This window comes from Eutrigla gurnardus, assembly GCF_963514095.1.
Source record: "Eutrigla gurnardus genome assembly, chromosome: 12".
In the NCBI taxonomy this organism is placed as follows: Eukaryota; Metazoa; Chordata; class Actinopteri; order Perciformes; family Triglidae; genus Eutrigla; species Eutrigla gurnardus.
This window is the reverse complement of record NC_139926.1, coordinates 8318471-8344730: the sequence shown is the minus strand read 5'-3', so window position 1 is coordinate 8344730 and position 26260 is coordinate 8318471. Positions and strand designations below refer to the sequence as shown.

At 43.5% G+C, this 26260-nt stretch overlaps 5 protein-coding genes across 8 annotated transcripts in view; 3 read left to right on the top strand and 2 right to left on the bottom strand.

The window, feature by feature from the left end:
- Positions 1 to 26260, top strand: part of idh1 (isocitrate dehydrogenase (NADP(+)) 1) — a 183374-nt gene that overhangs the window by 23512 nt on the left and 133602 nt on the right. The window lies entirely within an intron of this gene.
- Positions 954 to 5562, top strand: rab5b (RAB5B, member RAS oncogene family). The gene is made up of 5 exons (XM_084022339.1): positions 954 to 1252; positions 1350 to 1501; positions 2864 to 2986; positions 3520 to 3613; positions 3914 to 5562. The coding sequence occupies exons 1-5, from the start codon at positions 1087 to 1089 to the stop codon at positions 4027 to 4029; spliced, it is 651 nt and encodes a 216-aa protein (XP_083878465.1). The 5' UTR covers positions 954 to 1086; the 3' UTR covers positions 4030 to 5562.
- On the bottom strand, positions 5911 to 10234 carry dbr1 (debranching RNA lariats 1). 2 transcript variants are annotated; one of them, XM_084022337.1, is made up of 9 exons: positions 10098 to 10234; positions 9044 to 9365; positions 8817 to 8941; positions 8649 to 8729; positions 8480 to 8565; positions 8153 to 8377; positions 7933 to 8010; positions 7694 to 7839; positions 5911 to 7453 (listed from the first exon to the last, which is right to left on the bottom strand). In XM_084022337.1, exons 2-9 carry the CDS (start codon positions 9238 to 9240, stop codon positions 6667 to 6669), a joined length of 1725 nt encoding a protein of 574 aa, XP_083878463.1. In that variant the 5' UTR covers positions 9241 to 9365; positions 10098 to 10234; the 3' UTR covers positions 5911 to 6666. The 2 variants fall into 2 exon arrangements, with proteins under 2 accessions (XP_083878463.1, XP_083878464.1); XM_084022338.1 differs by having other exon boundaries at positions 9044 to 9261; positions 10098 to 10228.
- Positions 10504 to 23053, top strand: armc8 (armadillo repeat containing 8). 3 transcript variants are annotated; one of them, XM_084023830.1, is made up of 23 exons: positions 10504 to 10782; positions 12174 to 12250; positions 13426 to 13497; positions 13668 to 13810; positions 13909 to 14006; positions 14195 to 14287; positions 14386 to 14466; positions 14596 to 14671; positions 14759 to 14849; positions 14941 to 15001; positions 15108 to 15308; positions 15575 to 15670; positions 15770 to 15852; positions 16135 to 16216; positions 16325 to 16411; positions 16498 to 16590; positions 17710 to 17859; positions 18660 to 18755; positions 18943 to 19038; positions 19263 to 19335; positions 19557 to 19592; positions 19806 to 19899; positions 19981 to 23053. In XM_084023830.1, the coding sequence occupies exons 1-23, from the start codon at positions 10738 to 10740 to the stop codon at positions 20012 to 20014; spliced, it is 2058 nt and encodes a 685-aa protein (XP_083879956.1). In that variant the 5' UTR covers positions 10504 to 10737; the 3' UTR covers positions 20015 to 23053. The 3 variants fall into 3 exon arrangements, with proteins under 3 accessions (XP_083879956.1, XP_083879955.1, XP_083879957.1); XM_084023829.1 differs by having other exon boundaries at positions 19557 to 19607; XM_084023831.1 differs by lacking the exon at positions 19557 to 19592.
- The window catches only part of kcnh3 (potassium voltage-gated channel, subfamily H (eag-related), member 3), a 124875-nt gene continuing 122586 nt past the window's right edge, over positions 23972 to 26260 (bottom strand). Inside the window, exon 15 of the mRNA XM_084022234.1 lies at positions 23972 to 26080. Coding sequence (XP_083878360.1) covers positions 25115 to 26080 — 966 coding nt within the window. The 3' untranslated portion in view covers positions 23972 to 25114. The remainder of the gene's footprint in view (positions 26081 to 26260) is intronic.

Below are 26260 nucleotides of genomic sequence, written 5' to 3'. Positions count from 1 at the left end.
CGCATGCGCCAATTTACAGGAAGTGTTAACATTTACCAGCTGATAGCCAAATTGTCAACAGTCGAGACTGCGATACCTGCTGCCGAAACGACTGTATATACGGTGAATATTTTTTTATATTTTCCTCTCGTTGCCTAAATGTTATTTTCATACCGACACCCAGTATTTGTGTGTTTAATTGGGCGTCGAAATCTAAATTCAGTTCTGTCTAAAACCAACTGAGTGGCCGGAGCGGTGTCCCGTTAGCACATAACGCAAGATAGGGAGGGCTGGCGATGTGATAACAATTACAGAAGGAGTATCCTCAACGCTAACGGGGACATGGTGCAGGGACGCCAGACACGCTACACAATATGACGTTGCGGTCTGAATAATGTCTCAAATGACTAATATGCTGCAGTGATGGAGGTTCAGTGTTAATGTCTATGAGGGGGAGACAGCAATCTGAGACGCAACATCTTTTGTTAAAGATCAAGTTTCACTTCATGATAATGGGACGCGGCTAGCAGCGGGACACATTTCCAAACGTGACTGTGAATCGGTGAACACAGAGGAGACGTTCCTGGTTAATGCTAAGTAATGCAGCTGCAATGCAAACACGTCTCTTGCTATTGCTGCCAAGGATATCTCCACCCTCCCCGACACAATCCTAAATCTGTATTTATCCCGCGTTTGTTGTCTTGGGAAAGAAGGGAAAAAAGGTAATATGTGAACACAGAAGACATTCAGGCCTGGTAAATGTAAAGAAATGCAGTTGCAATGTAAATGCATGTGTTGCTATTCCTGGGCTTCATGTCAGATCTGCAAGCCCTCCAAATGAAACGCCGATCATTAGACTATATGGATGCACTGGAGGAGCATTTGTTGGCATGATAAAGAAATAAACGGTATGATCTAAGGCAGGCTGTAGTCTTGTACAAAGACAAACCATTTCTCTTCTTCATTCAGACAAAACAAGGAGAAAAGAGGCCAAGAGACCATCAACAAAATTTGACTGCACTCTGGAAGTGACTGACAACCCAGAAGCACCTATCTCCACCCCAGGGAGGAGGCCCAGCCCCTCCGACGTCTCCCACGTGGGCCGGTATGAGCTCCAGAGGGAGTGGAGGCCGCACCAATGGCACACTACCCCAGACCAAGATCTGCCAGTTCAAGTTGGTGCTGCTGGGCGACATGGCTGTGGGCAAGTCCAGCCTGGTGCTGCGTTTCGTCAAGGGACAGTTTGATGAGTTCCAGGAGACAACCATAGGAGGTGAATGTGGACGGCGTGTCTGAGGGAATGTACGAGTACTAATCAGCTGATTATAAGAAGTAGGTTTTAATAACACCCTTTTCCCCTTTATGTCCAGCTGCGTTCCTCGCTCAGTCGGTGTGTTTAGATGACACCACAGTGAAGTTTGAGATCTGGGACACTGCAGGACAAGAGCGATACCATAGCCTGGCTCCTATGTACTACCGTGGTGCTCAGGCTGCTATCGTTGTCTTTGACATCACCAAGCCGGTACAGTATGAACAGATTCAATTCATTAGTTGTTTATGTAGATTTGGCCAATATTGTCAAAATGTGCCCTAAATATTCAAGGTAATAACTAAAGCTGCCTGCAGAATGTTTGTCAGACAGTCACAATTTATTTCAGTCACCTGAACAGTCAAATATGTAAAGAAATGATTTAACATAACTGTAACACAGCCTCAAAAACCAGAGGCCTTTACTATGAAGCAGGATTTGGGGTTAGCGAGGTAAAATCATGTTTAACGCTGGCTTTTCAGTCGGTGGTTCACTTCTTACCAGGGTAGATGGTTATATTCAAGATAAGAGACATCGTACACAAGCACCGCCTACTGAACAATAAAAGCTTGATGCATGGATCATGAGATAATATTACACAAATCAGAAGATGAAGTCATAATCCAGACTAAAAGCAGCACCGTTTCATTGAAAAATGCAGAAAGGACAGCTGGCAAAAAAATTGCTGTGTGTGTGAATATCACTGCCCGAGCTAGAGCAGAGTAGATCTGCCGTGAAACTAGAGTCCTTAGCACTTTGGTGAGGGCGAGCGTGTCCTGAGCCCACCCAGGCCTGAAGTGAACTGTCTCACTGAGCTGTGTGTTGCAGTGTGTCATTGCATTACCCTGCATTACTTTACGACCGGTACTTTCATGTATGCTGTGTGTGATAATAAGATATGACAGAACACCTTCTTACCGCTTTGAATTATGTTTTTATATCCATGCTATTTTTGAATTGCTCCAAGTCTGTTTCACACCGCCAGGGATGCAGCTAAAATAATTGGTCTAAAATTGTCCTCCATGCAATAATTTCTTTTCTATAAGAAATGTGAAGCAACATTACACGCATCATTCATTTAATATAATACACAAATGTACTTATAGTCAGATCTAATGTGCTCTATGGGGCGGTGATATTATAATCCTAAAATCTCTGATTTTGGTTTATATTATAGTTTGTTCTTCGTTTGTAAATGATGTGCCTCTGCTGTCACACGTTAATGTTTGTGATTGGTGATATGCTTCAAACGCCACCCCTTTCATGTGAACGCGCTCATGGCCAGACTGAGAAACCCTGGATGGATTACCGAGTTGATAGCCACCGTTTCGGACCGTTTAGTGGGATCGCAGTGTTGGGTTTAGTTAAGCCAGATAATCAAAAGATACCCCGGGTATGATGCACTCACTTCATAGTACAGGCCTAAGAACATAAATCGCAACATTCGATAAAAACATCCTAAACGGATATGAATATGAATACATAGCAGTATATTACCCAGCTCTGTGTTTTCCTTTCATTGCTATTTACACGTGTATTGGTGGTTTATCTGAACTTGGTGCCGTGTTTGTGCAGGAGACCTTTGAGAGAGCCAAGGCCTGGGTGAAGGAGCTGCAGAGGCAGGCCAGTCCTAACATCGTTATCGCTCTGGCCGGCAACAAGGCTGACCTGGCCGAGAGGAGACTGGTCGAGTACGAGGTGAGACGCTGTTTGTGGGCTATAACCTAACTAATAAGTGAAGATGGATGGTAATTCCAGCGGATAACTGGTTCTGTATGTCATTCATTCATATTATTGGCACTCTGGGTGCTTAAAGTAGCTGTAGTCATATCTAAGGCAGGCATAGTTTGTCATGTTGAAGGACCTCACAATGCAATTTAATAAACTTCACTTCTTCATGCTGGTGTGTAAATAAATAATAAAACAAAAAAGATTAGATAATAGAGCACAGATCTGTTAATCAAATAGTTGTGAACACATTTTACCATACCTATTTGGCTGCATTTAAATACTGGTGCTAAAGTCCGTATGAGTCAGCAGATATCAGAACAGAACCCTTGTTTGATGCACGTCACAGCTCAGAGATTTGTCTTAGGCCATGCTCTACTGAGCTCCTGCTTCTTGTAGATACGAACATTTCTGTTCTTTTCAGCTTTAGGCTTCTTCTTTGGTGTTTTTATTTGATTTTAAATTGGTGACATGGTGGTGTTATATTTGTTTGTGTGGAAAAGGACGCCCAGACGTACGCTGAAGACACTGGTTTGCTCTTTATGGAGACCTCTGCTAAGACAGCCATGAACGTCAATGAGCTCTTCCTGGCTATTGGTGAGTGTCCTTTCATTTAATCAAGAAATTCCCTTTTACCTTAGCCGAAAATAAGGCACAGAAGTCAACTCTTTTGATGCTGTCTAAGCAGATATTGTAAAGAAAAATATTTCTTCGCAATATGAATATATTAAAACTGTTATTTTTTTCTGGAATTAATCACTTTAGATTTTTTATTCTTGTTGGTGTATTTTTTAATTAGAATGTGGACATTTTTTAATTAGAATGTGGACTGTTGTTAATTTTGAGAAGAACTAAAATTGATATGTTCAAGTATATTTCTTTGTCTTCTCAATGTAGCAAAAAAGATGCCAAAAACAGACACCCAAAACCCTACACATGCAGCGCGACTCCGGGGTGTCAACCTCCAGGACCCAGATGCCCACTCTACTCGAGCCTGCTGTGGTGGGAACTAGACCTTCAGCACTCCCACCAGCATTCCACCATCCACACCACCACAGCCCTTCAACCATCTTACAGGGGTGGGCCTGATGCAGGGGAACCCAGTATCCACTCACCCCCTTACCCTCCATTCATCCTCCTGTCAAAGCAGACAGAAATTCAGAGACAGAGATTCTAAGGAGAGAAGAAGAGCAAACAGAGTTGGAGGAGGAAGACTCCATGTTTCACATCTGTGTCTCTGCCCAACCACTGAGATGCTATGTTTGGAAAGTACAAGGAGAGGTAGAGAGATTGAGAGGAGGAAAATAAAGAATGTGAAAGACAGTGGTAAGCCTGTTGTAGTATTTAGCACTAATTGCAAATGTTATTTTGTTTTCATTCTGCCTTGCATCATTTTGATCACAGTCCTGAATGCATACATGTGCACGAAATGAGCAGCACATGGTGGCGAGTGGCCAAGAAAGGAAAGGAGAAAAAAGGGCCAAGACATAAAACAAAGAGGCCAAATTGTTAGGTAGTGACTGCTTTCTTCTTCTCCTTCGTCGGAGCTTGCACCTGCTTGCTTTGCTTCCTCCTCATCCTGAATCAATCAGATCCTGCTGTGAATAATGCCACATATTGCACCCCTGGAATGATCCCATCATTTTTTAATCCCTCCCTGTCCAGGCCTGATCCGGCACAGTTTGCCAAACACATGTCCAATTGTACGTATTTATTGTCCGGTGTTTTGACTTCTCCAGGCGGCTCCCGTGTCCCAGAGTCCTTTTACTCACATTGCTCCCAGATTGCTGACCAGATAGTAACTCATTATGCGAGTTAAACTTCACCAGATTGCTGACATTGTTTCTCCCCGAGACACTTGGTCCAACAGACCCGTTTGTTTTGATGAAAGATTGCTGTAGTGCTGTGTTCCTAAAACTTTTTGGGGGTCAATGCCTTGCTTGAGTGCTCATAAGGAAACATGAGAAGCATCATAGGCTGTAGGTGTTAACAGCAACAATAGAGGCTTGATCTGGAGTGTATGTAGTCGCATGTCTTTAATATTATGTATCAGCAGAAAACGTAACTAATTACATGTTTGTAGCAGAGAACATATCCCTCACACCCAAAGAAAGTAGTATTGTATTAAATACAGGACTTACTAAGTCCTGTATTAATAAAAAGGTTAATCTAATTTTTCAATTATTACAATGAGTGTTGGGGCAACTTGTAATAGAACATTTGGTAATCAATGGCTCCACCCAGATGAAATTATTAGCTTCAGATAAATGAAATATTGAAGAAAGAATGAAAGGTAGGAGGCCAAATAAATATGAGAATTGTGATAAATCTGCACCACAGCCTGTAGGAGAACATCTAGTGTTTAGCGCGCCCCTCATCTTTCCCATGTCCTAATGCAGAGTTGTTTGTGAACATGAAACCATAGCGATCTGTAATGATTTTACTCATTCATTTAACTTAATATGATGCTCTTCAAACAGAGCTGTGTGCTCGTTGCTGTCCAAGGCTTGGCTGAATAAAATAATGAAGTGAATTGATGAAAACACGAAGAAAAAAAAATCTAAGTGCCTATTCCCAGTTTTCTTTTTCTGTGAATCCTGTTAGTGTGCTTCGTAGGCAAAGTGCAGGAAAACCATTTCCCCGACACTGGCTTGTACTATCGACTAACCTGGCACCCTGTCATTAGGCTGTACTGTATTGGCTCTTTGTATGGATGTAAAGAGATCTTGTTGAAAACACTGTATGTTGTAAATTGTCTTGATTTTAATGAAAGTGTATGTTGGTTTTAGCAGAGCACACTTGTGAAACTGGAATGGATTGTTTAAAAAGTACTCTAATCAATGTTATAAATTTGTTTGATTTGAACAGATCCTGGTGTCTAGGGAAATCTTCTGTTCCGTTTAATTTTCAGATTCACAAAATGATCAAAATATGACAAACTAATTAATGGTCTCAAAATTCGATTAACATTTAAAGTACAATGCCATGTTTGATTTATATTAAAAAAATATCCCAGGACACCAACAGCTCATTATATACATGAAACACACTAATTCATTCTTCAGTGATCACAAGTAGGTTCAATGTTCTGTGCAATTAAAACAAGACTTGATTTTTCCATCAGCACCTTGAGTATGTAATGTTCAATAAAGCTGTAAAGGGCACTTTGAGTGCAGAATGCTGATCACTTTTCTTTCACTTGCCTTGTATAAGTGAAACAAAAGATATTAACAGCCAAATGTTGTTAGTTCCTTTTGAGAGTCTGACAAGTGCATAGAGTTTATGCATAAATGGTGCATGATGTCGTTAATTCATTTGAAAACAAAAAGGATATTTTAATTTCCCAGCTTCTTTACTCTTGAAACTATATGTACAAAAAAATCAACATACGAATTGATTTCCCAAAATTTCTTTCATTTGATTAAAAAGATGTAAAAAAAAACATCTGACCAAAAGAGACAACTTCATGTCTCTAATTGCCAGTCTGTAGAAACTGGATCTAGTGGTTTGCTTTTCAGGCAATTTAATAAAGCCATACGTTGTCATGTCAGAAGTTGTATAAAAAGTTTTACAAAATTGGAAGAATTGGACACTCCGTGACAAGTGGCATAAAATGAGTCCTCACCTTTTTCCTCATCTCAACCTGAGCTCTAACCCTCACTCTCGTCATCGTCCACTGCTGTATAGATGACCTGGTTTCTGCGTTTGATCCTGGGAATTTTGCCTTCACTGCCAGGAGCCTCGGCCTCATCGCTGGTACGTTTTAGGATACGTACAGCTGAGGCATCTTCATCATCATCCTCCTCACAGTATGCTACCCTTTCTGCTGCGGAGTGAGAGCGAGCTAATGCTGGGGTAGAGTGGCAGGGAGGTGGCAGGTTCATTAGGAGGGACAGATTAGTGGGCGAGACATCGGATTTGGGCGTGGGAAGAACCAGACGGCTGGGGGTGTGGACTTCACCTGCAGCTACATCAGAGAGATGGTCTCCCTTTGCCGCCACTTTTGATTCAGACCTGCCTTCTTCATCCTCCTTGTTTCCTTCCTCTTCCTCCCACTCATCCTCTATTGTAATCTCATCGGGATTGAATGAGCTCGACAATCCCGAAATGTCGGTTGGGTACTCGCTCGGTTCGTCCACACTTCCTACACTTTCTCCATCTTCATCATCCTCCTCCTTCTCCCCTCCTGTACGGCCCTTAAGTCCCCCCAACTCATCACCTCCCAGTGCATCATGGGCGTAGAGGTCTGTGAGGCCTAATGTGGCACAGAGCTCGGTGGTCTGAGGGTTGGTGTTACAGCTGGGAGTGGCGTGGGGCTGGCGCTTGTTGGGGTCGTAGGCTGGCACAGTCTGGCTGAAGTTGTCTGGAATTGAAAGTTCACCGCTGAGATCCTCCATCACCTGCATCATGGCTGCTTCTGAAGGTCTGAAGTCCCACCTGATGGGAAGAGGCGAATACACAATCCATAAATCCAAAAACCCGACAGCAGTCATTATGTTATTATTTAAAGCATCAATCCTGATCATTATCCGCTGAAAATTATAATTTTGGTTAGGTCAGCAGACTTCTTCCATTCAATTAGAGGAAAAAACGTCCAAATGCCTACTTATATCCAGGAGTGACACTTGTGGCACTCTTGTGTCCTGGCTGTAATTTTATGTCTAAATATCTGTCTACCGTTCATGCAGGCCATTATTCTCAGGGGGGTTCCAGGGGTGAGGGGTGGTTCTTTGTAGACTGTTGGTGGCCTTGAGAATAGCAAGCCACTCTGGATCATACTCAAGACCCTCAGATGAACCCGGTCTCTCTGGGACATCCACAATCTGCAACACAAGCGTACATACATCCTTGCTTAGTACCATCAATCCTAAACCTTAAATTAGACCGTGGCCTTTAATAACAACACTTTCTTTCACCTGTAAGAATTCCCTGTAGGGCAGACATTTATCCAACGACAGGAACTTGGTCACACGTGGGGTGGAATCAGCTTTGGGCTAAAGACAAGAGAATTCCCAGAGTTGGTGTAAAACATTGGTATATTAGATTGGTACCAATAATTATTAAAATCAAATATATCAGGGGCTAATATTGACAAAAGCAGCAATACAGCCACTTGCAAAAGACTGTCACTCTCACCGGATGCTGCATAACAGCAGCAAATTTCACATGAAGATGTGCAGAGAACCAGTAGCTGGGCTGGAGGTGAGCTAGAAGCTCCTCAGCCGGAGGACTTCCCAGAGTGTTGGACTCCACTTCCTGACGCAAGAACCTCTTCTTTCTCAACAACTTTTCTGTACTTCCATAGTGGTAGATTCCACGAGGCCAGTCATGGCTCATGAAAATGTCTATGGGCATCTGGATCTTAGTGGAAATAAACATGTATGAATATACATTGTTTGGATAAATAAATGGACAATGTTTTGAAATGTGTGCAAGTGGACAAGTTGAATCTTTGATATTTACCTGTTTCAATTTGAATACCTCCATATTTCGGATGTGGTATACACTTCGAAGTGTATCAGGATTGTATGGAGGGAATTCATGGTGACCTTAAAGAGCACACATTTCTTGTAAACATGCTGCATTTAGGGTATAACTTCAACCATTTAGATAGACATAAAAAAAACCTCACCCCTTCTGTAGTCACGCGATTTGAAGATTCCAGATACGCCACCAATTCTAATCCCTTTGTAGCGAATAACACCAGCATACCCTACAGAGATATTGCCAAGTTACAACTGGGAATGAACACATATACAAGTAGACAGTATAATCACATTTACTGTTTACTGGTACCTACCTAGATAGTAAATATTGGGTGCAACCCAGCCTCCATAAGGCAGCTCCTGCAGGTGGTTGGAAGCCTCGTGATTCCCTCCAATGAAGACAGTCAGAAGAGGCGCTTTCTTCTCTCCAGAATAGTATCTGCAACAAAGACAATAATAATCATTTAAATTATCACTCACTCATATATGGCACTTTAAAAAAAAACAACAACATATATATGAATAAAACCAAAGAACTAACTTGTAAAAGGTCTGCATAGTTCTGTACTTGGCTGGTACGGCCATGCACTTCATGTCTCCTTCATTTCGCACTGCTTGGAAGTCTCCACAGCAAAGCAGCAGCTCCACTTTGACCCCTTCCTTCTTCTCCAGATAGGCGATGGTCTCATAGATCTTGTCGAGCTCCCCATGGCAACAGCCTTCTACTGCAATCTTCATGCTGCACAAACGGTTGAGCTGCTAATTCCCAGAGAAAAACCACAGGTGAAGTTAATTTTTATTCTGTCAGTCTCTACACACAGAGATGCCGAGGCCTGCTCCTTTGGAAAGAATCGGTTGGTGATCTGCGGGGATACAAACAAAACAAAGTTCAAAACATCCTTCACGACAGGGGAGCAATACTAGGATTTTAAGTGACATAGGTTGACACTAAATGTCAAGTTTGTACCAGTGAAATCAACGTTGGGACAATGTAAAATAACTTAAATTATTCGCAAGACGGCTAGAAAGGTGACTCCCATTAGGTGCCACGCTTATCAACAGTAACATGAGTCTGTTAAGATAATAGTTGTTTTTAATCTTGATTAAACAGTTGCAGTCGTACAAATATTCAGTTTTTAAAATTGACCGGCCCAGTACAGTGGTAGGCACGTATTTCATCATGTTTAATCTTCAGAGTAAGTTGCAACGTTTTAAAACGTGAAATATTCTGCAATATAACCGACATTCGGGCAAAACTACTTCCCGTTGCTATGGACGAGAAGCACTCGTATCGCACACACGTTGTGCACATTGTATCCCTCTTAATTAACGTTACCCGGCAGATTGAAATGCTAGGTTTCAGCCTGGTATACGTGTGTCTACAACGCCTCTGCAATAACGTTTCTACATACCGTGTAGTTACGTCCAAAGCTAAAAATTAGCCACGTAACATGACATGCTAGCTACGCTGGGTATTTAATCGTATGTACCATAACGTTACATGGTGTTGCAATGACCCGCCAGCCAACGGTGAACCACATTTCTCGCGCAAGCATACAAACAGAACACAATAAGCCAACAGACGGAGTACTTACAGCGATGAATGAATAACTAAAGAGTCTGTTCGTCGGGTTTTATACTCCGTAAAGTCACAAACTTTTTCGGAAAATCATGTTCATTTCACGGGTATACAGAGACGCGAGAGAACAAATTTTCCCACCTCGCAGCTCACTTAAAGCGCATGCGCAAAACGTAACTAACCCGAGTAAACTATTTTGATAATCGGTAGCAGATTCAACACAAAAAATGTGGTATATTGTTTAATGTTTACGGATTGTTTAATATACTTGTAGATAGAACATTGATCTGTCACACAGTCTTTATTTATTTTTGTATCCATTACATATTTCGTATCAGATAAGTTATTGTATCGAATCTAACTCCAAGATACGTCCCCTACGTCACATTTATAAACAAAATTTACTTAATTGACAAATCCACTGTCTGTCAGACAGCTCGCCAAGTTAGCAGTGTTGGTTGTTGTTGTATATCTGCTGCTAGTGTTTGCAAACGAGCCCACAGAGGGATATAATAACCTGATTTCATTATTACGCTAGCGAGGAGCGGCGTGATTTAGCTGCAGTTACTTTTTTAAAAGCCGCTCACAGCTGCTCTGGGGGGCGGAGTGTCTGTAAAGTGCTGCGCCGATTGGGGCGCCCGATCGGGGGAAGAGAGATGGCGTGCTTGTTGGAGGCCCCGCTCCGCATCAGTGTGCTGTCTGTGAGTGTCACTCCCATAGTTTCAAATGCCGTTGTCAAATTAACGGAATACGCACTCCAACAGTGTGTGGTTGGTATCATTTGATCAGACATATAAAGAAGCTAGGGGCTGTCAAACTATGAAGGCGTGTTTTCTGTTAGCCTGCAAGCTACATTCAAGGCTTTGCAACATGTAGCACTGTAGCCGTCAGCCTACGTAGTTGATGGTGAGAACAGTTTGATTATGACCTCGTCCGCACGGGCGGGGACGTTGTGAACATGTGAAGGGTGCACGCGGTTAATGTGCGTGGTCACCCCGTCGGTGTGTTTAGGAAACAAAACCGAGCAAAGTACCTGTCAGTGCCACTCTGAATGAGTTAGCAGCTAACGTTAACTGCTAAGAGTGAGAGGACTGTCACCGCTGTTTCAAACACGTTTAAAATATGTTTGCAATGCTCAATGGAACATAAGTTGCGGGAATTAGATTGTTTTATTCCAACCATCCGATATTATTTCCGAAAACCATTGTAACTTGCGAATTACAATAACATACTTAATGTTGTTAAGATAGCTAACGTTTGCTAACGTTAGCAATACGGTTTAGCTAGCAAAGCCAGCGTAACTCACTGATGCCTAACGTTACTTCTTGAGGTTTCTAATGAGCTCTATCAGCAACCGAAAGTCTACCCACTGATCGTAGTATAGTTTTGTAATTTATTCTATCTGGTGAAAATGGCCGTCAGGTACAATTTAGCTAAAGTTGACGTTGGATAGGTGGCTAAAACGGGCAGACTGCAGTAGTGGAACGCCCCCACGTTAGGTAAGGTTATATGCAGAAAGGAGACTACAGGGATCCTCAACTTGCAAACAAGACGGAGCCAGCCAATCAACAAACCTTAATAACATTGATCAGATAAAACCAATAAACATCAAATAGCCTACAGCTCTTAATGCTCTTAATTCATTGCATTGACATCAGGCCTTTTATGAAGGATAAATCAGACATGTAATAGCTACAACTGCATTGTAGTTGTAAATCCTTCAAAAATCAATTACTTTTGTTTAATTGCTGTAGTTTTTATAACATTTCAATTTCTTTAAATGCTTACTATTATTCCAGATTATGCAAACACATAATGCGGTAGGCTCTTTCTCTAAAGCCTTAAGCTTTAGTTTGATACTAAATTGATCTTAAAATGTTTGTTAAAAGGTTGATAAGTTTCTCAAAATCTGTACACTATATTTATTTTGTGCGTGCGTGCGTGTGTGCGTGTGTGTGTGTGTGCGCGCGTGTGTGAGCGTGAGTGTGTGAGAATATGAGCAAGATTCAAGCACGCTTTTCTAGCAAGGTAACCCTGGGAAATGTATATGTACATTTTGTCACTAATATTTGATATATTTGTCCTCATGCAGGAAGTCACTGCCACTAGTCGCCATTATGTTGACCGACTCTTTGACCCCGACCCACAGAAAGTGCTGCAGGGAGTCATGTATGTCCATATTTTTATCTATTTATATATATATAGTGTGCATGCATCATAAAATGACAGCCTGTACTTTTATGTGGTTGACTTGTCAGAGCAGGTATTTCCACTATTGTACCAGCTTTCTGAAAGAGAGAGAGTGTTGACTTTTTTCAGCCAATGCGTTTCAACACAGCCTTTGGCTTGAGCTGTTTATTTTTCTCCTCTTTTGCTGAACACTGATAAGGTCCAGTGTTAAACTGCGTTGGTTGAGTAAGCAAGAACCCTCTGTTTACATACACAGGCTTTCATGTGACAATCTATTTCAAAATGCATGTCAATCATCAGTGTGACTTTGTATCTCTCTCTCTCTCACGCTCTGTCTCGATGTGGTGACCTGGACTCAGGCTATTTCATCGTTATTTTTAACTTCTGAAGGGACTAGCTCTGGTTACGGCTTTTAACGCTCCACTAGCTGAGCACCCAACTGTCTTGACTGCCTGCTACAGCTGTACTTTTCCATTAGCTTCACTCTGCTGCTATATGATATCCGCGCTTGCAGAGCAGAAGCTACATGGAAAACAAAATGCAATGCATGCAAATTAACTGCCTCATTCTGTGTCCTACTATGATATGTTGTACACCTGCTTGATGTAAACCGTCTCAGTTCCTATTTGGAAATGTGGGCCCGGCAGATCCGTCTGCCTGCTGTCTTTACAACCTCTCTCAACCGCTGCTGTTCTGCCCCTCACAATCTCAAAGCATGTTTTTAGAATAGAAGTACATTTTTTTTCTGACCTGTTGCAGAAGCACTGCAAAGCTTTAGATTACAGCCTGCAGCGTAATTGTTCCCAAGTTGCTACGCCAGATTGTTGCTCAGTCGGTCCTACAGTACTTCATAATATTAGAATAGCTATTAACAGTTGAATCTTTTTAACCTCCTTGATTGTTACCCTCTTGTTTCCTAACTACACATCTTGTTACTGTGTCCCTACATCTATGTATCGGTACAAAATACTTAACTGGTACACCATAAAGTCACCAAAATGTATACTGTAAATGATGTTGTATGTTAAAGGCCTTAATCTAAAGCCTTATCAGCTCTTAAACGTTTGTTATTTATAGCCAATTTGTCTCAGTTGCTCTAAAATAGATTGCCAAGAAGGATCCTCACCTGTTTCTGTATATGTCTGACTTCACAGTGACATGAAGAACGCTGTCATAGGAAACAACAAGCAGAAGGCTAATCTGATTGTCCTCGGTGCAGTACCAAGGTACGTCTCTGCACACTTTTAATAACAATGTCTCAAAATGCAAACTGGAATAGGAAAATATAGCAGAACTGCCTAAGAGTTTAATTTATTAGCCATACCAACCCTACACCTGACCTGTTATTTAGCGCCCTCTACAACGAAATTGCTTCAGTGTGTCCGTCTGGTTCCAGGTTACTCTACCTGCTCCAGCAGAGCTCGTCCAGTCTGGAGCTACGGACGGAGTGTGCCGTGGTGCTGGGCAGCCTAGCCATGGGCACAGAGAACAACATCAAGTCCCTGGTGGACTGTCACATCATCCCTGCCCTTCTTCAAGGTTGGGACACACACACACACACACGCAATTACTTACTGCAAAGGACAACATCTTTGGCGAGACACAGACCTATCCAACTCCTGCGTTTTGGCTTGCAGGGCTCCTGTGTCCGGACCTGATCTTCATTGAAGCTTGTCTTCGATGTCTAAGAACAGTCTTTATCAGTCCAGTCACTCCTGTGCAGCTGCTCTATACTGTAGGTTGTCTTGTACCCTGCCTGCTATATACATATATACACACTGCACACATATTGTATACTTCCACATTCTCTCCCTGCATACAGATATTATCATTTCAGTTTTCTCTAATTGTATGGTATAGCAAGGACAAGGGCGTTTCTCTCTATTTCCATTTTAAAACTACATTTTGGTGTTTTTGTTTTAGGACCCCACTGTGATTCCCCATCTAATGTCTCTACTTAGCCGCTCACAGAGAACCCAGGAGTACATCACGCAGATCTTCTCCCACTGTTGTAAGGTATTTGTTGGTATTTGTTGATACACAAATACAGTGGAGTCCATCACACGTTTATCCAGACCAAGATTCATTGTTGACTGGACGTTTGTTGTCTCCAGACCCCGGAGCACCAGACTGTTCTTTTCAACCACGGCGCCATCCAGAACATTGCCCCTCTACTTATCTCACCCTCTTATAAGGTAACTCTCTCTCTCTCTCTCTCTCTCTCTCTCTCTCTCTCTCGGTGTGGTATTTACCCGATTGATATGACTTTTCACACACGGTTAACTCGCTATGATTCTCTCCCTCTGACCTCATTGCCTCTCCAGGTCCGGATGCAGGCATTAAAGTGTTTTTCAGTCCTGGCCTATGAGAACACTCAGGTCTCTATGACACTGGTGAATGGTGAGTCTCTTTTTTTTCTCTCTCTGATCTTCTCCTCACATGAGTTTTAACTTTTTAACTCCAGTTTATGTATGTTTCTGTTGCCAGTGCTGGTGGATGGAGATCTGCTCTCTCAGGTATTTGTCAGAATGATGCAAAGGGATCAACCCATTGAAATGCAGCTAACGGCAGCCAAATGGTGAGTGAGAGAATGATTTCAATTGATATGAATTAAACGTGACTATATAGCCTGTATACGCTAGGTTTGACCTCTTCTCTTTCTGTCCTAGTCTAACGTACATGTGTCGAGCGGGTGCCATCAGGACGGATGAAAGCTGCATAGTCCTAAGGGTCAGGCATTGAGGCCTCTACAACTGCACCTCTAGTTAATATTATTATATCATATCAGTTTCTTTTCTTTATTTAATATGCATGTGATTTCCTGTTTTCCATCTAGACCCTGCCATGCCTCGTGCGGATGTGCAGTAAAGAGCATTTGCTTGAGGAGAGAGTGGAGGGCGCAGAGACGCTGGCCTACCTGATGGAGCCTGACGTGGAGCTGCAGAGGATCGCAAGCACCACAGACCACCTGGTGGCCATGCTCGCTGACTACTTCAAATACCCCAGCTCAGTGTCTGCCATCACTGACATCAAGAGGGTTGGTCACGGGGCCTGAGAGGGCCCTTTTCCTGTTACTAGTGGGGTGAAAAGGGTCAGCTTTAATGTATGTGTTCACACAATACTTCAGGTGTTTAGCAGGTATAATGTTTACCATATTCACCTTCTTACTTTAGCGTGTCAGCAAGCAAACATTTCCTAGCAGCCCTCTGTGCTAGCGATCAACTTTAAAGACATTTTTTCAAACAGATGTGCTGCTTGTGGACATTATGCACCGGTTCACTTTCCGCTCTCTGTCATCTGCAGCTGGATCATGACCTGAAACACGCACACGAGCTGAGACAAGCTGCTTTCAAACTTTACGCCTCACTAGGCTCCAACGACGAGGACATCCGCAAAAAGGTGACCCTTTCCTTCCGTCTATATTTGTTTCCATATATAATTGTGCATGGATCTATATGTTTATGTTCTAATCCATTCTCTCCTTATTCTTGTCTTCAGATCACAGAGACGGAGAACATGATGGACCGGATAGTCAGTGGCCTATCAGAATCCAGCATTAAAGTCCGTTTGGCGGCCGTCAGGTATACCTCCTGACATCTGCCCTCTTGAGCTCCCTTTAATCCCTTCAGAATTTAATAGGCATTTGTGTTATGTGAGTTCTGATGGAATGAGCATTTAATTTATATTTAACTGTGCTGTAATGTCTCCACTCTGAATGACGTCAGGCAGCATTACTTCTTAATTTGTGTCATAGTGTACACCGTTTAACCCTCTGCATCCACTTGTCTTTTTACTCTGAAGGCCATGCCACTGTGACTAAACTCTCCCTGTGCTCTTCTGTCCATATTTGTTTTTTCGCCCAGGTGTCTTCACAGTCTTTCGCGGTCGGTGCAGCAGCTGAGGACCAGCTTCCATGACCACGCGGTGTGGAAACCCCTCATGAAGGTCGGTGCAGTCGTGATGACGTGTTAATGAGCGCATAAAGGAACACCCACCTTTTGTAGGGGAAGAACCTGTACAAACACATACTGACGGAGTTGTTGTTGTATGAAGCTTTTGCAGAACGCCCCAGATGAAGTCCTGGTCATGGCTTCCTCGACATTATGCAATCTACTACTGGAGTTCTCACCCAGCAAAGAGGTACTCTCACTCTCACTCGCACACGCATAAAGACAACGGATCGTATTACTTTAATAATGACACCATTTGTTTCTGCTGACCTGCAGCCCATCCTGGAGTCAGGAGTGATTGAATTACTATGCAGTCTGACCCAGAGTGACAGTCCTGCACTGAGGGTCAATGGGATCTGGGCTCTGATGGTAAGAAGAGTATTTTACACTTCTTATAACCATCCAAAACCCGGAGTGTTTATTGAACCTGTGCTTTCCAGGGCTGTAATCTATTTTTCTCATTTTCTCTTGAGAATACGAAACACTTCAGATCTGTGTTGTGTTTAAAGCTTTATATACACTAAATTGCCAAAAGTATTCGCTCACCTGCCTTGACTCACATATGAACTTAAGTGACGTCCCATTCTTAGCCCATAGGGTTTAATATGACGTCGGTCCACCCTTTGCAGCTAAAACAGCTTCAACTCTTCTGGAAGGCTTTCCATAAGGTTTAGGAGTGTGTTTATGGGAATCTTTTACCATTCTTCCAGAAGTGTATTTGTGAGGTCACACACTGATGTTGGACTGGAAGGCCTGGCTCTCAGTCTCCACTCTAATTCATCCCAAAGGTGTTCTATCGGGTTGAGGTCAGGAATCTGTGCAGGCCAGTCAAGTTCATCCACACCAAACTCTCTCCTCCATGTCTTTATGGACTTGCTTTGTGCACTGGTGCACAGTCATGTTGGAACAGGAAGGAGCCGTCCCCAAACTGTTCCCAGCTGCTCGGCCATGGAAACCCATTCCATGAAGCTCTCTATGCACTGTTCTTGTAGTGCTCTCTGTAGCGATTGACTCTGCAGAAAGTTGGCGACATCTGTGCACTATGTCCCTCAGCATCCGCTGACCCCGCTCCGTCTTTTTTCGTGGCCTACCACTTCTTGGCTGAATATAATCCCACTGACAGTTGACTGTGGAATATTTAGTAGTGAGGACATTTCCCGACTGGACTTGTTGCACAGGTTGCATCCTATCACAGTACCAAGCTGGAATTCACTGAGCTCCTGAGAGCGACCCATTCTTTCACAGATGTTTGTAGAAACAGTCTGCATGCCTAGGTGCTTGCTTTTATACACCTGTGGCCACGGAAGTGATTGGAACTCCTGATTTAAATTATTTGGATGGGTGAGTGAATACTTTTGGCAATATAGTGTATGTCGTTGCAGGGAGTTAAAATCTAATGAAGAAGATCCATTGACCGATTTTACATTTTCATACAGCGCCTCATACTGGCAGATTCCTTAAGTGCAAAACATATGTCTTTGTTTGTAGAACATGGCGTTCCAAGCAGATCAGAAGGTGAAGGTGGAGATCGTTCGGTATTTGGGTACAGAACAGTTATTTCGCCTGCTGTCAGACCCCGACACCAATGTACTGATGAAGACCCTCGGTTTGCTGCGCAATCTGCTGTCAACGCGGCCGGTGAGAGAGAGAAACACACACACACACACACACACACACACACACACACACACACACACACACACACACTACATTTATATTCATTCCCATGGCAATTCATTCATTTTATATGGAGGCCTCCTTGTGTCAGTACTGTTTGGACATATTCCTTTATAAATAATAATAAGCAGAGTTTACAGGTCATTCAATTTCAGAAATATAGGTAACTTGTGTTTGTGTTCCAAACAGTCTTTGCATGCTAATACCCATACTAGTTAGTATGCCAGGAAAATATTTAGTGCTTCCCAGTACATAGTAGACAAAAATACCAGGATGAAGTATGTACTAAAAGTAAAATGGAGATGTATGCAATTTGGAACGCAATGATGGTGATACAGTACTCTGATATAATAATAGGCTACATCGCCCCCTACTCTTGTGACACAGTGTTAAACCTCCTTAGTTACAGTGATATAATCCACAGGATGCAGTCAGTGACGGGCCCAGCAGTCTTGTACTCATGAAAAACATTCTTGTGTGTGCAAAGAAAATGCCTGCAGGAGCAAAGTCGCACCCTTTTGTGTAGACCGTCTTGGTTTGCAGGTTGCTTCCTGAACTGTTCTGTTCACCTCTGCAGTCAGAGAGGTGTCATGGCTGCTTTTGTGGCATATCACAAATAAGATGTAGTAACCTGGAATGCTCCCTACTTCCTTACCTACTGTATAAATATTAATACACATGCATGCACTTGTTGAATTTACATAATACAGCATGCATATACTGATTCTCTCCTGCTTGCTCTCCACTCTTTCGCCCGTCAGCACATCGACCAGATTATGAATTCTCATGGGAAGCAGATCATGCAGGCAGTGACCCTCATCCTGGAAGCAGAGCACAGTATAGAGGTCAAAGAACAGGTGAGACCCTCCCCCTGCTTCATGCTTACAAATGGTTTTCATACAGGATATGCAGGTATGTGTCTTCGTTGGCTCTGGTGCTGCTGGGAGCACATCGGAGAGATTACGTTTAAGAATTTGTTTCTGAATCGCAAAGAACAAAATGTCCAGATGACGGCACTCATGTTCTGCTTTTCTTACCTGTCAGACGCTGTGCATCCTAGCCAACATCGCCGACGGCAACACAGCCAAGGAACTCATCATGACCAATGACGACATGCTCCAGAAAATCAAATACTACATGGTACTACAGGCCCTCTACTGTAGTCACCCTTGTGAACAGATGAAATGTATGGCGTTGTTGCAGAATGCATACTGATTATTTACTGCTTCCCCTTCATTCAGCACACAGAGTTCTTATTGGAAACGGATCATGCTACACTGCTGGAAGTCCTATTTTAGGCCATGTGCTTTTGTTAGGTTTTCTTTTCTCACTTGTAATATCTCTGACTTCTGCTCTACCCGCAGGGACATTCGAATGTGAAACTGCAGCTTGCTGCCACCTTCTGCATCTCAAATCTGATCTGGAATGAGGAGGACGGTAAGGGACACAACACACAAGTGGAAGGAGCAATAAAGAAAGTGGCCAGGTTCAGAGAGGGGAGGGAGAGACATTTCAGAGATTAAAACCGTGTTTTTATAACAAACCTGGTAGCTGCACCTGCATGCTTTCCTGTCTGGTCTTGGTATGAGGAAACGTTGTTACTGTACACTTCTGGAAATTCAGAAACTCAAGTAATTGGTTTTTCGTCCATCTTTCAGTTCAAGCAGTGGTCAACATCGATTGTGCCCACAAAGGTCAGCACAGCTCAGGTCAAAGTTCAACAAATTTCAATTTCTTCTAGATGCACAGCAAAATCTGTTGTCCACAAAACACTATTTGAATTTAATATGGTGCACTAAATGCTTAAAGAAATGACAGAGCCATTATGACTTTTTGAAAATGGAATTTTCGATGTGAGATGTGAGGAATGAATTATTTCCCCTTTGTGCATTATTCTGTGTTCTCAGGTTCTCAGGAGCGTCAGGATAAGCTGAGGGAGATGGGCTTCGTGGACATCCTGCACAAACTCACCCAGGCCTCCGACCCCAGCCTCTGTGACAGGTGGGTCAGAATAGCAAATACACCACATTCTCATCAGACACTAGCAGAGCAAGCTGGACTCATCCTGTCTGTCTCTCTCAGGGCGAAGACGGCGATGCAGCAGTACCTAGCGTGACTACAGAGGGGAGCGGTCCCCTTCTGCCAGCCTAACTAACAATCATCATGGAGGACACCTGCCGTTGGTTCTTTGGTTTCCTGTTTTGTTTCCAGGCTTGTTTTGTTGCACAAAGACACCTATTTTGGACCTGTGGCCGGCCTCCCTTCACCTCCCACCCCTCACCTCAAGAGTTTAGCTCACTCCAGGCCTCATCATGGAGACTCTGACACCACGGTTGTTGGGAAATCAACGATTTGGAGGCGTCCTTGTGTTTTTTGTTTTCAACAATGAAGTGATTTTTTCTTTTGGGACTTTGTGATTTGAGATTTTCAATCCTTTCTGTTATTGTTGGAGTGCAGCAGCCTAACACCGGTGCCACCTTGGTGCTTTTGGACTCCCGATAGCGGAGATTCTGTGGACTACAAGGTTTGACACGAGAGCAAGGCTGTTGGACAGCAATGCTTCCCAGTTTTATTTTTAATTAATTACTAGAAAATAATGTTTCCTTAAGACGTCGCAAGCAAGGACTCCTTTGGAAAAACACAGACTACCTATTTTGAAATTTTGCGTGTTTTCTTTTTTTTGTGGATACATACCTCGTAAATATATAAATATATATATAAATATAAAAAAATATATATTTTTGGATTCTTATTTTCCCCTGACCCTCTGTTTTCATTCATTCTCTCTGAACCATGATTCCTGGTGCCACTGCAATCTGATTCAAGTGACTTTGAACAGGGTCTCTAGAGCTGAATATGGAGAAGAAATGTAATTTCCCTGATTTTAAACGTTTCTCTTCTCACTGTTGTGGTTCTGCGTGCACCGTCGCCTGTCATTTCTCTCCAATACCCTTATAATCCCAATGGGAAATGTAGTTCCAGAGTGCATACTCTGACCTGCCCCGTTATCAATGAACAGGCATGAGCACACACACATGTGCACGCACACACACACACACACACAAGAGGGAATGTATGTATATACTTCCATCTCTATTGAATAAGACTTGATGTCTGCATCCTCCGTGTTTGGCAACAGTAATGAACGAAAGTTCCTGGGTCTCTTCCCCCCGATGTGTTTTGAGAAGTGGGTGAGGACAGAGTAGATGTGATTTGAGACTGGCGCCTGGAGGGGAAGGTACTAAGTGCATCCAGAGCAGCAGAGTCAAGTGCTACTTTTATTCTATCCATCATATCATTTCTTCTCCAATCAGGATTTATCACGCGTGCTTTTCCCTGACATTTCAAACCGTACTGAAACTCTGATAGAATGAATGTTACCACTGAAAATATATGCAGACCTGAAGAAGGATTTTTCTTCCGTGTTGCGTCTTATTTCTCCTTGAGGGTACTTGTAGTTAAGTGCCATATGTGTGTTTAAAACCCCCAAAACATTTTTTTTTAGTTGCAGTTTAGTTTCACCTTAAAAGCCAGCCTGGATTAAAGCAGAAAGAAGACGATGGGGTAGCTTCATGTGTTGAGTCCTGAGCTTTAAAGGAGAAATGCGGTCATTTTTGACCCCATTTCCGTTGTCCCCAGGGTCATCCCGACTTATTAGAATAAAAAAACAGACAAAAATTGACGTTGCCTAGCCCGCGATCTGTACCTGCCTGGCAGCCTTCCAGACTCGCTCCAATGCTAACCCATTGGGGCACGTTTTATCTGCTTTTCTGGGCCTCAGAAAATAATTCCAAGACCTATGCAACACAGGTTGGGTCCTTACGAGACACCACGGTGCTCGTTTAGCTCTAATAGTGTGGCAAAACGACATAAATCTGTTTTTGCATGGAGATACTCACCTCAAATCACCCTGTAGACATTAGCAGTAGATAGCCGAGCGGTGCTCGTCCCTCCCAGTCACGCAGAAACGAAAACGTTTTCCTCGTAGTTTTGATTTTGTAATCCATAAAGAAACGATCGAGCAGTGCAGTCGTCATGTCCGTAATAAATCCATGAAGCCGTTATGTCCATATGTATGACTATGTTACAACATAGCAACGATAGCTTACAGCTAAACAGCAGCCCGTAGCCAAAACAATGCAAGTCTGTGCAAGTTCCCGTCTGACGTCCTCACTCTGTCTCTCTGTATAACTCAGTATAGTATAATTATACACATATATATATGTATAACTGCAAAAACATACATATTTATGTCGTTTCGCAACACTATTTAAGCTAAACGAGCGCTGTCGTGTCTCGTACGGACCCAACCTGTGTTGCATAGGTCCAGAAAAGCAGATAAAAGTTGCCCCTATGGGTTAGCATTGGAGCGAGTCTGGAAGGCTGCCAGGCAGGTAGAGATGGGGGTCAAAAATGACCGGATTTCTCCTTTAACCTCTGCATTCAGATCAAAACAAGTTCAAATGATTCTCTCACTCATTTACATTGTTTAAATATGTCAGAGATGCAGCAGTTTGGGGAGGATTTGAATGCGTTTCTCACTTTCCCAGATACAGAAACTAATAAATGCCTTTGGACAGACCCGTTTTTATGCATTTGGTGAAGTCTGAAATGATGTCAAACAGCAATATGAGGCTATCTTGGCTCAATTGTTGAGTGTCTAGGGTGAAATAACATGATACAGGAATTGAGCGAATAAACTAAATCTTTTCCAGCTTTTTTTCAAAGCATTTTTTCCCGAGGTCTTTGACAATCCTGCTCTCCAGAAAGCACAAATGTACACACATAAACTTCCAATTTAGTTTGTATTGAAGCAAATGGTTGCCAAGTTTGTAGCACTCGTGTTCTACCAATAGATGACTTGATCCGTTTCGCTCCCCAGTGACGGACGAGCTTTGTAACGACACTTACACCTCTGTGTTGAGAGTATTTCCCACTTCACTTTTCTTACAATCCTGATAATAATATTGTGTTTGCTGCAGGACAAAAAAAGATTTTTGACCCCGTTTCCTTATCCAAACAAAGACGGTAGTTAGAAATAATGGCTTTGCTTGATTCATACAATGTGAACTAATATTTTCAAACTATCAATTAGATTTGTTTATATGTACTTTATAGCTCTTGTATATTTTCTAATAAATAATGCATTCATATTCTTCTGGCATTTTATAAAAAGGGTCAATTTCAGCTTTTATTGAGTGCTGCGGCAGAGAGAATACATTTCCCTCCAGATGGTTGAAAGACTTCAGGAAGTACGTTTTGTTCAAGGACCTTCTGGGTTTTTCAAACCACCCTGGTTTTCACTTTTGACAGACAGCTTACCTCTGTGATACGAGGCACAAACTGCGAGGTTCCTGAGAGTAGTGGAGGACTCGGGTCTTTACAAAACAACACTTCTTTATTGTTGTACAGTATGTAATCCTGGTAAAGGTTTTATGTAAGAGCAGTCTTTAATAAAACATCTCAAACCCAATGTCCTCCCATAGGTTGGGCAGTTTGTCGACTCCCATCAGCCCTCTGCCCTTGACAGCTCAAAAGCAGGCACATTCCTCATGCAAGAAAAGCTGCGACATGCATTTAAGCCCCCCCCCCCCCCCCCCCCCCCCCCCACACACACACACACACACACACACACACACACACACACACACACACACACACACCCCAGACCAGAACTCCGCCGACATCAATGGGAGTTCTGCTCAGTGAATCTTTGTATTTCAGTGTGTAAAGAGTCCAGATTCCTCCCCCGTTACAGAAAATAGAAGCGAGAAATCTGGCTGTCTATATTACAAGTATCATGTGCTGCACAAAGCACCTCACCAAGTCCTGAGAGCTCCACAGCAATGCAGCCTGGGTATTGTAGTTGTAGGGTTAGGCTGTTGTATCATACCAGCATAAGTGGTTGGCAAATGGGTTGGAGATGATGAATGTGTGTGTGTGTGTGTGCTACATAAGACTCGGGGAGGTGACACTGAAGCCTGGCGTGCATCCAGTTCTGCATTTAGATGGATCAAACCTCCTCGCCAGCTCGTTTCCGTTTCTGCCTCCCAGCATTGCTTTCATCAACAAAAATCACAGCCTTAATAAATACATAAATTACATTTCAGATAAAAAGGTGCGAGTGTTCCATGTCGGTGACGCTGATGGCTTTTCATGTCGATTTTGATCCAAATGCTGCCTACGATCAACAGGCGAAGGACTTGAGGAAACTGTCTTTATGCGGAGAAGGCACGAATGGCTGGATGGCTAAAGCTCAGGAGTGATGTGGGAGTTTGCTGTACAATCTGATAGGCTGGTTGTAAACAGTCACGGTGGTGATAAACAGTAACATGTGGGTGTTGTTTACGATATTTGTGTTTCTCCCATGACTCTTGCTTTTTTTGTCTTTGGCACACAACACAGCCTTGTCCAGCTTGGACGTTTAAGTCCACACTCGAATGGAATCACTTCTGCTCCTCTAAATGCTCATGTGTTGACTCAAGGGTGCAGTCCAAACTCGTTTTTACAGGGAAAGAAAATGGTGACACGTGTTTTGGTTTGGAACTCGGTTTTCCTCTGTCAGCCCAGAGGCAGGTTTAAAAATGTAAAAATAATTCCATGGATGAAGCAAACTGGCTCTTCATGTGAGGTGACTGGGACTGAATGAAGACTTGACTGCCCCAGTCCCAGTCCGGGGGTCGGATTATCTGGCTTCGGGGGGAAAAACATTTTTTCCTTTGGAGATATGTGTTTGTACCTGCCCTTTGAAGAGGAGGAGGCATCCATACTTGGGTTTAAAAAGAAACATTGTATAATCAGTTAGCTGGAAAGAGCTAAAGGCTCCAGAGATCAATGGAACCGGGTAAAAAGGTGTGCCCTGGTTCTGTGTCCCAGCAGGCTGGCTGACGCTACTGAAGTGTTCATATTATAAGACAATTCGTGCTGTTGTAGTTTGATCAGTGTAGAAACGTAACCCTTCGCACTGATTTGCTGACAGCTGGCGTTGTGCTTCGGCCTCCCAGGTGTGTCTGTGTTTACCTGACTGTCCTTATTTAGCATTTCCTGCCTGACAAATCACTCCCTGCATGAAATGGACCAACGGTTCGTTTCCCATTGGTTTTCATTCCATCATCCAGCCGTCACTTTCTCATATCCGACCTCCTTTCCCCCTTTTTCCATCTCTTTCATTCTTTACCACTCTTGTCATCTCTCACTTTTGTTCAGTTTAATCCCTTCATAATGCTGGCTCTTCTTCATCAATGAAGCTGATGTGCTCTGTGGAGGACTTCCCTTCCTCCACCTGCCGCCCCCACTCCTGCATCTCCAGCTCCTGGGGATGAGCGAGGGGTCGGGCCTCGCCGAGGCGCCGATGTGAGTTACACCAAGGTGGAGTCTGGGTATCTCTCTTCCTTTTCCTCGCACTGACAAAGTCAAGGGGCAGAGAGACGGTGGGGGAGATGGTGGGGGACACGAGAGGGACGGAAGGGGACGCCCTCAGCCGACTGTCACCGGGGGAGGATGTGAGCGATGGGGGAGCTGAGCAGTGAGAGGACGGTGGAGGAGGGGTGTCCTGGGAGGGTGGCGGGGGGAGCAGGTCTCTGCTGCCACAGCTGCCAGGTTGTGACAGGTGGGGGTCTTGGCAGGGAGAAAGGGAGGGCGAGGAGCAGAGAGACATGGAGAAGGAGAGAGAAGGTGAAGGGGTGTGAGAGGCCAGAGGATGCTGGTCCTGCAGCGAGGGCAGATATATCCCATTACTGGAGGAAGTGTGGAGGCTTTGGAGGACTGGGGATCCGTCAGGAAGTCGTTCTTCAGGGGAGGGAAGCTTGGAGTGGGTGGGATCCTTGATGTTGGCCCCTGGGGGTTTGGATGGGAGATGTGGCGATGCTGAAGAAGATGAATTAGGCCTTTTTGGTGAATGTGTTGGGAGAAGGCATCTTGGCAAATCCACTCCCTCTATGTCTCCAATGTCCAACAGGGAATGACTGTCGGGTCTCTGGAGGGAACAAGGTGTGGCGGCGGGTGGCAGCACAAGACAGGTGCTTGTTGACAGGTGGCTGGCGCTGCTGGGGGGCGGGGTGAAATTTGGCATCATGGTCATCAGGATTGGCTGCGGTGCTGTTTGGAGGAGGGGCTTAAGCAGGCGTGTCATTTCCTGCAGCTCATGGCTGAGCGTGGAGACGTGTTTAGAGAGACTGTTCATCTGTTTGGTGAAGAGAGACAACACACACACACACACACACACACACACACACACCATCCATTACAACAATATCTGCCAAAGTTAAATCTTATTGGTGTAAAACATAATCTGATACACACTCCACATACACAATGTTCAAAGACTCAACATAATTAACTTGGATACTTAGAGAGCATGTTG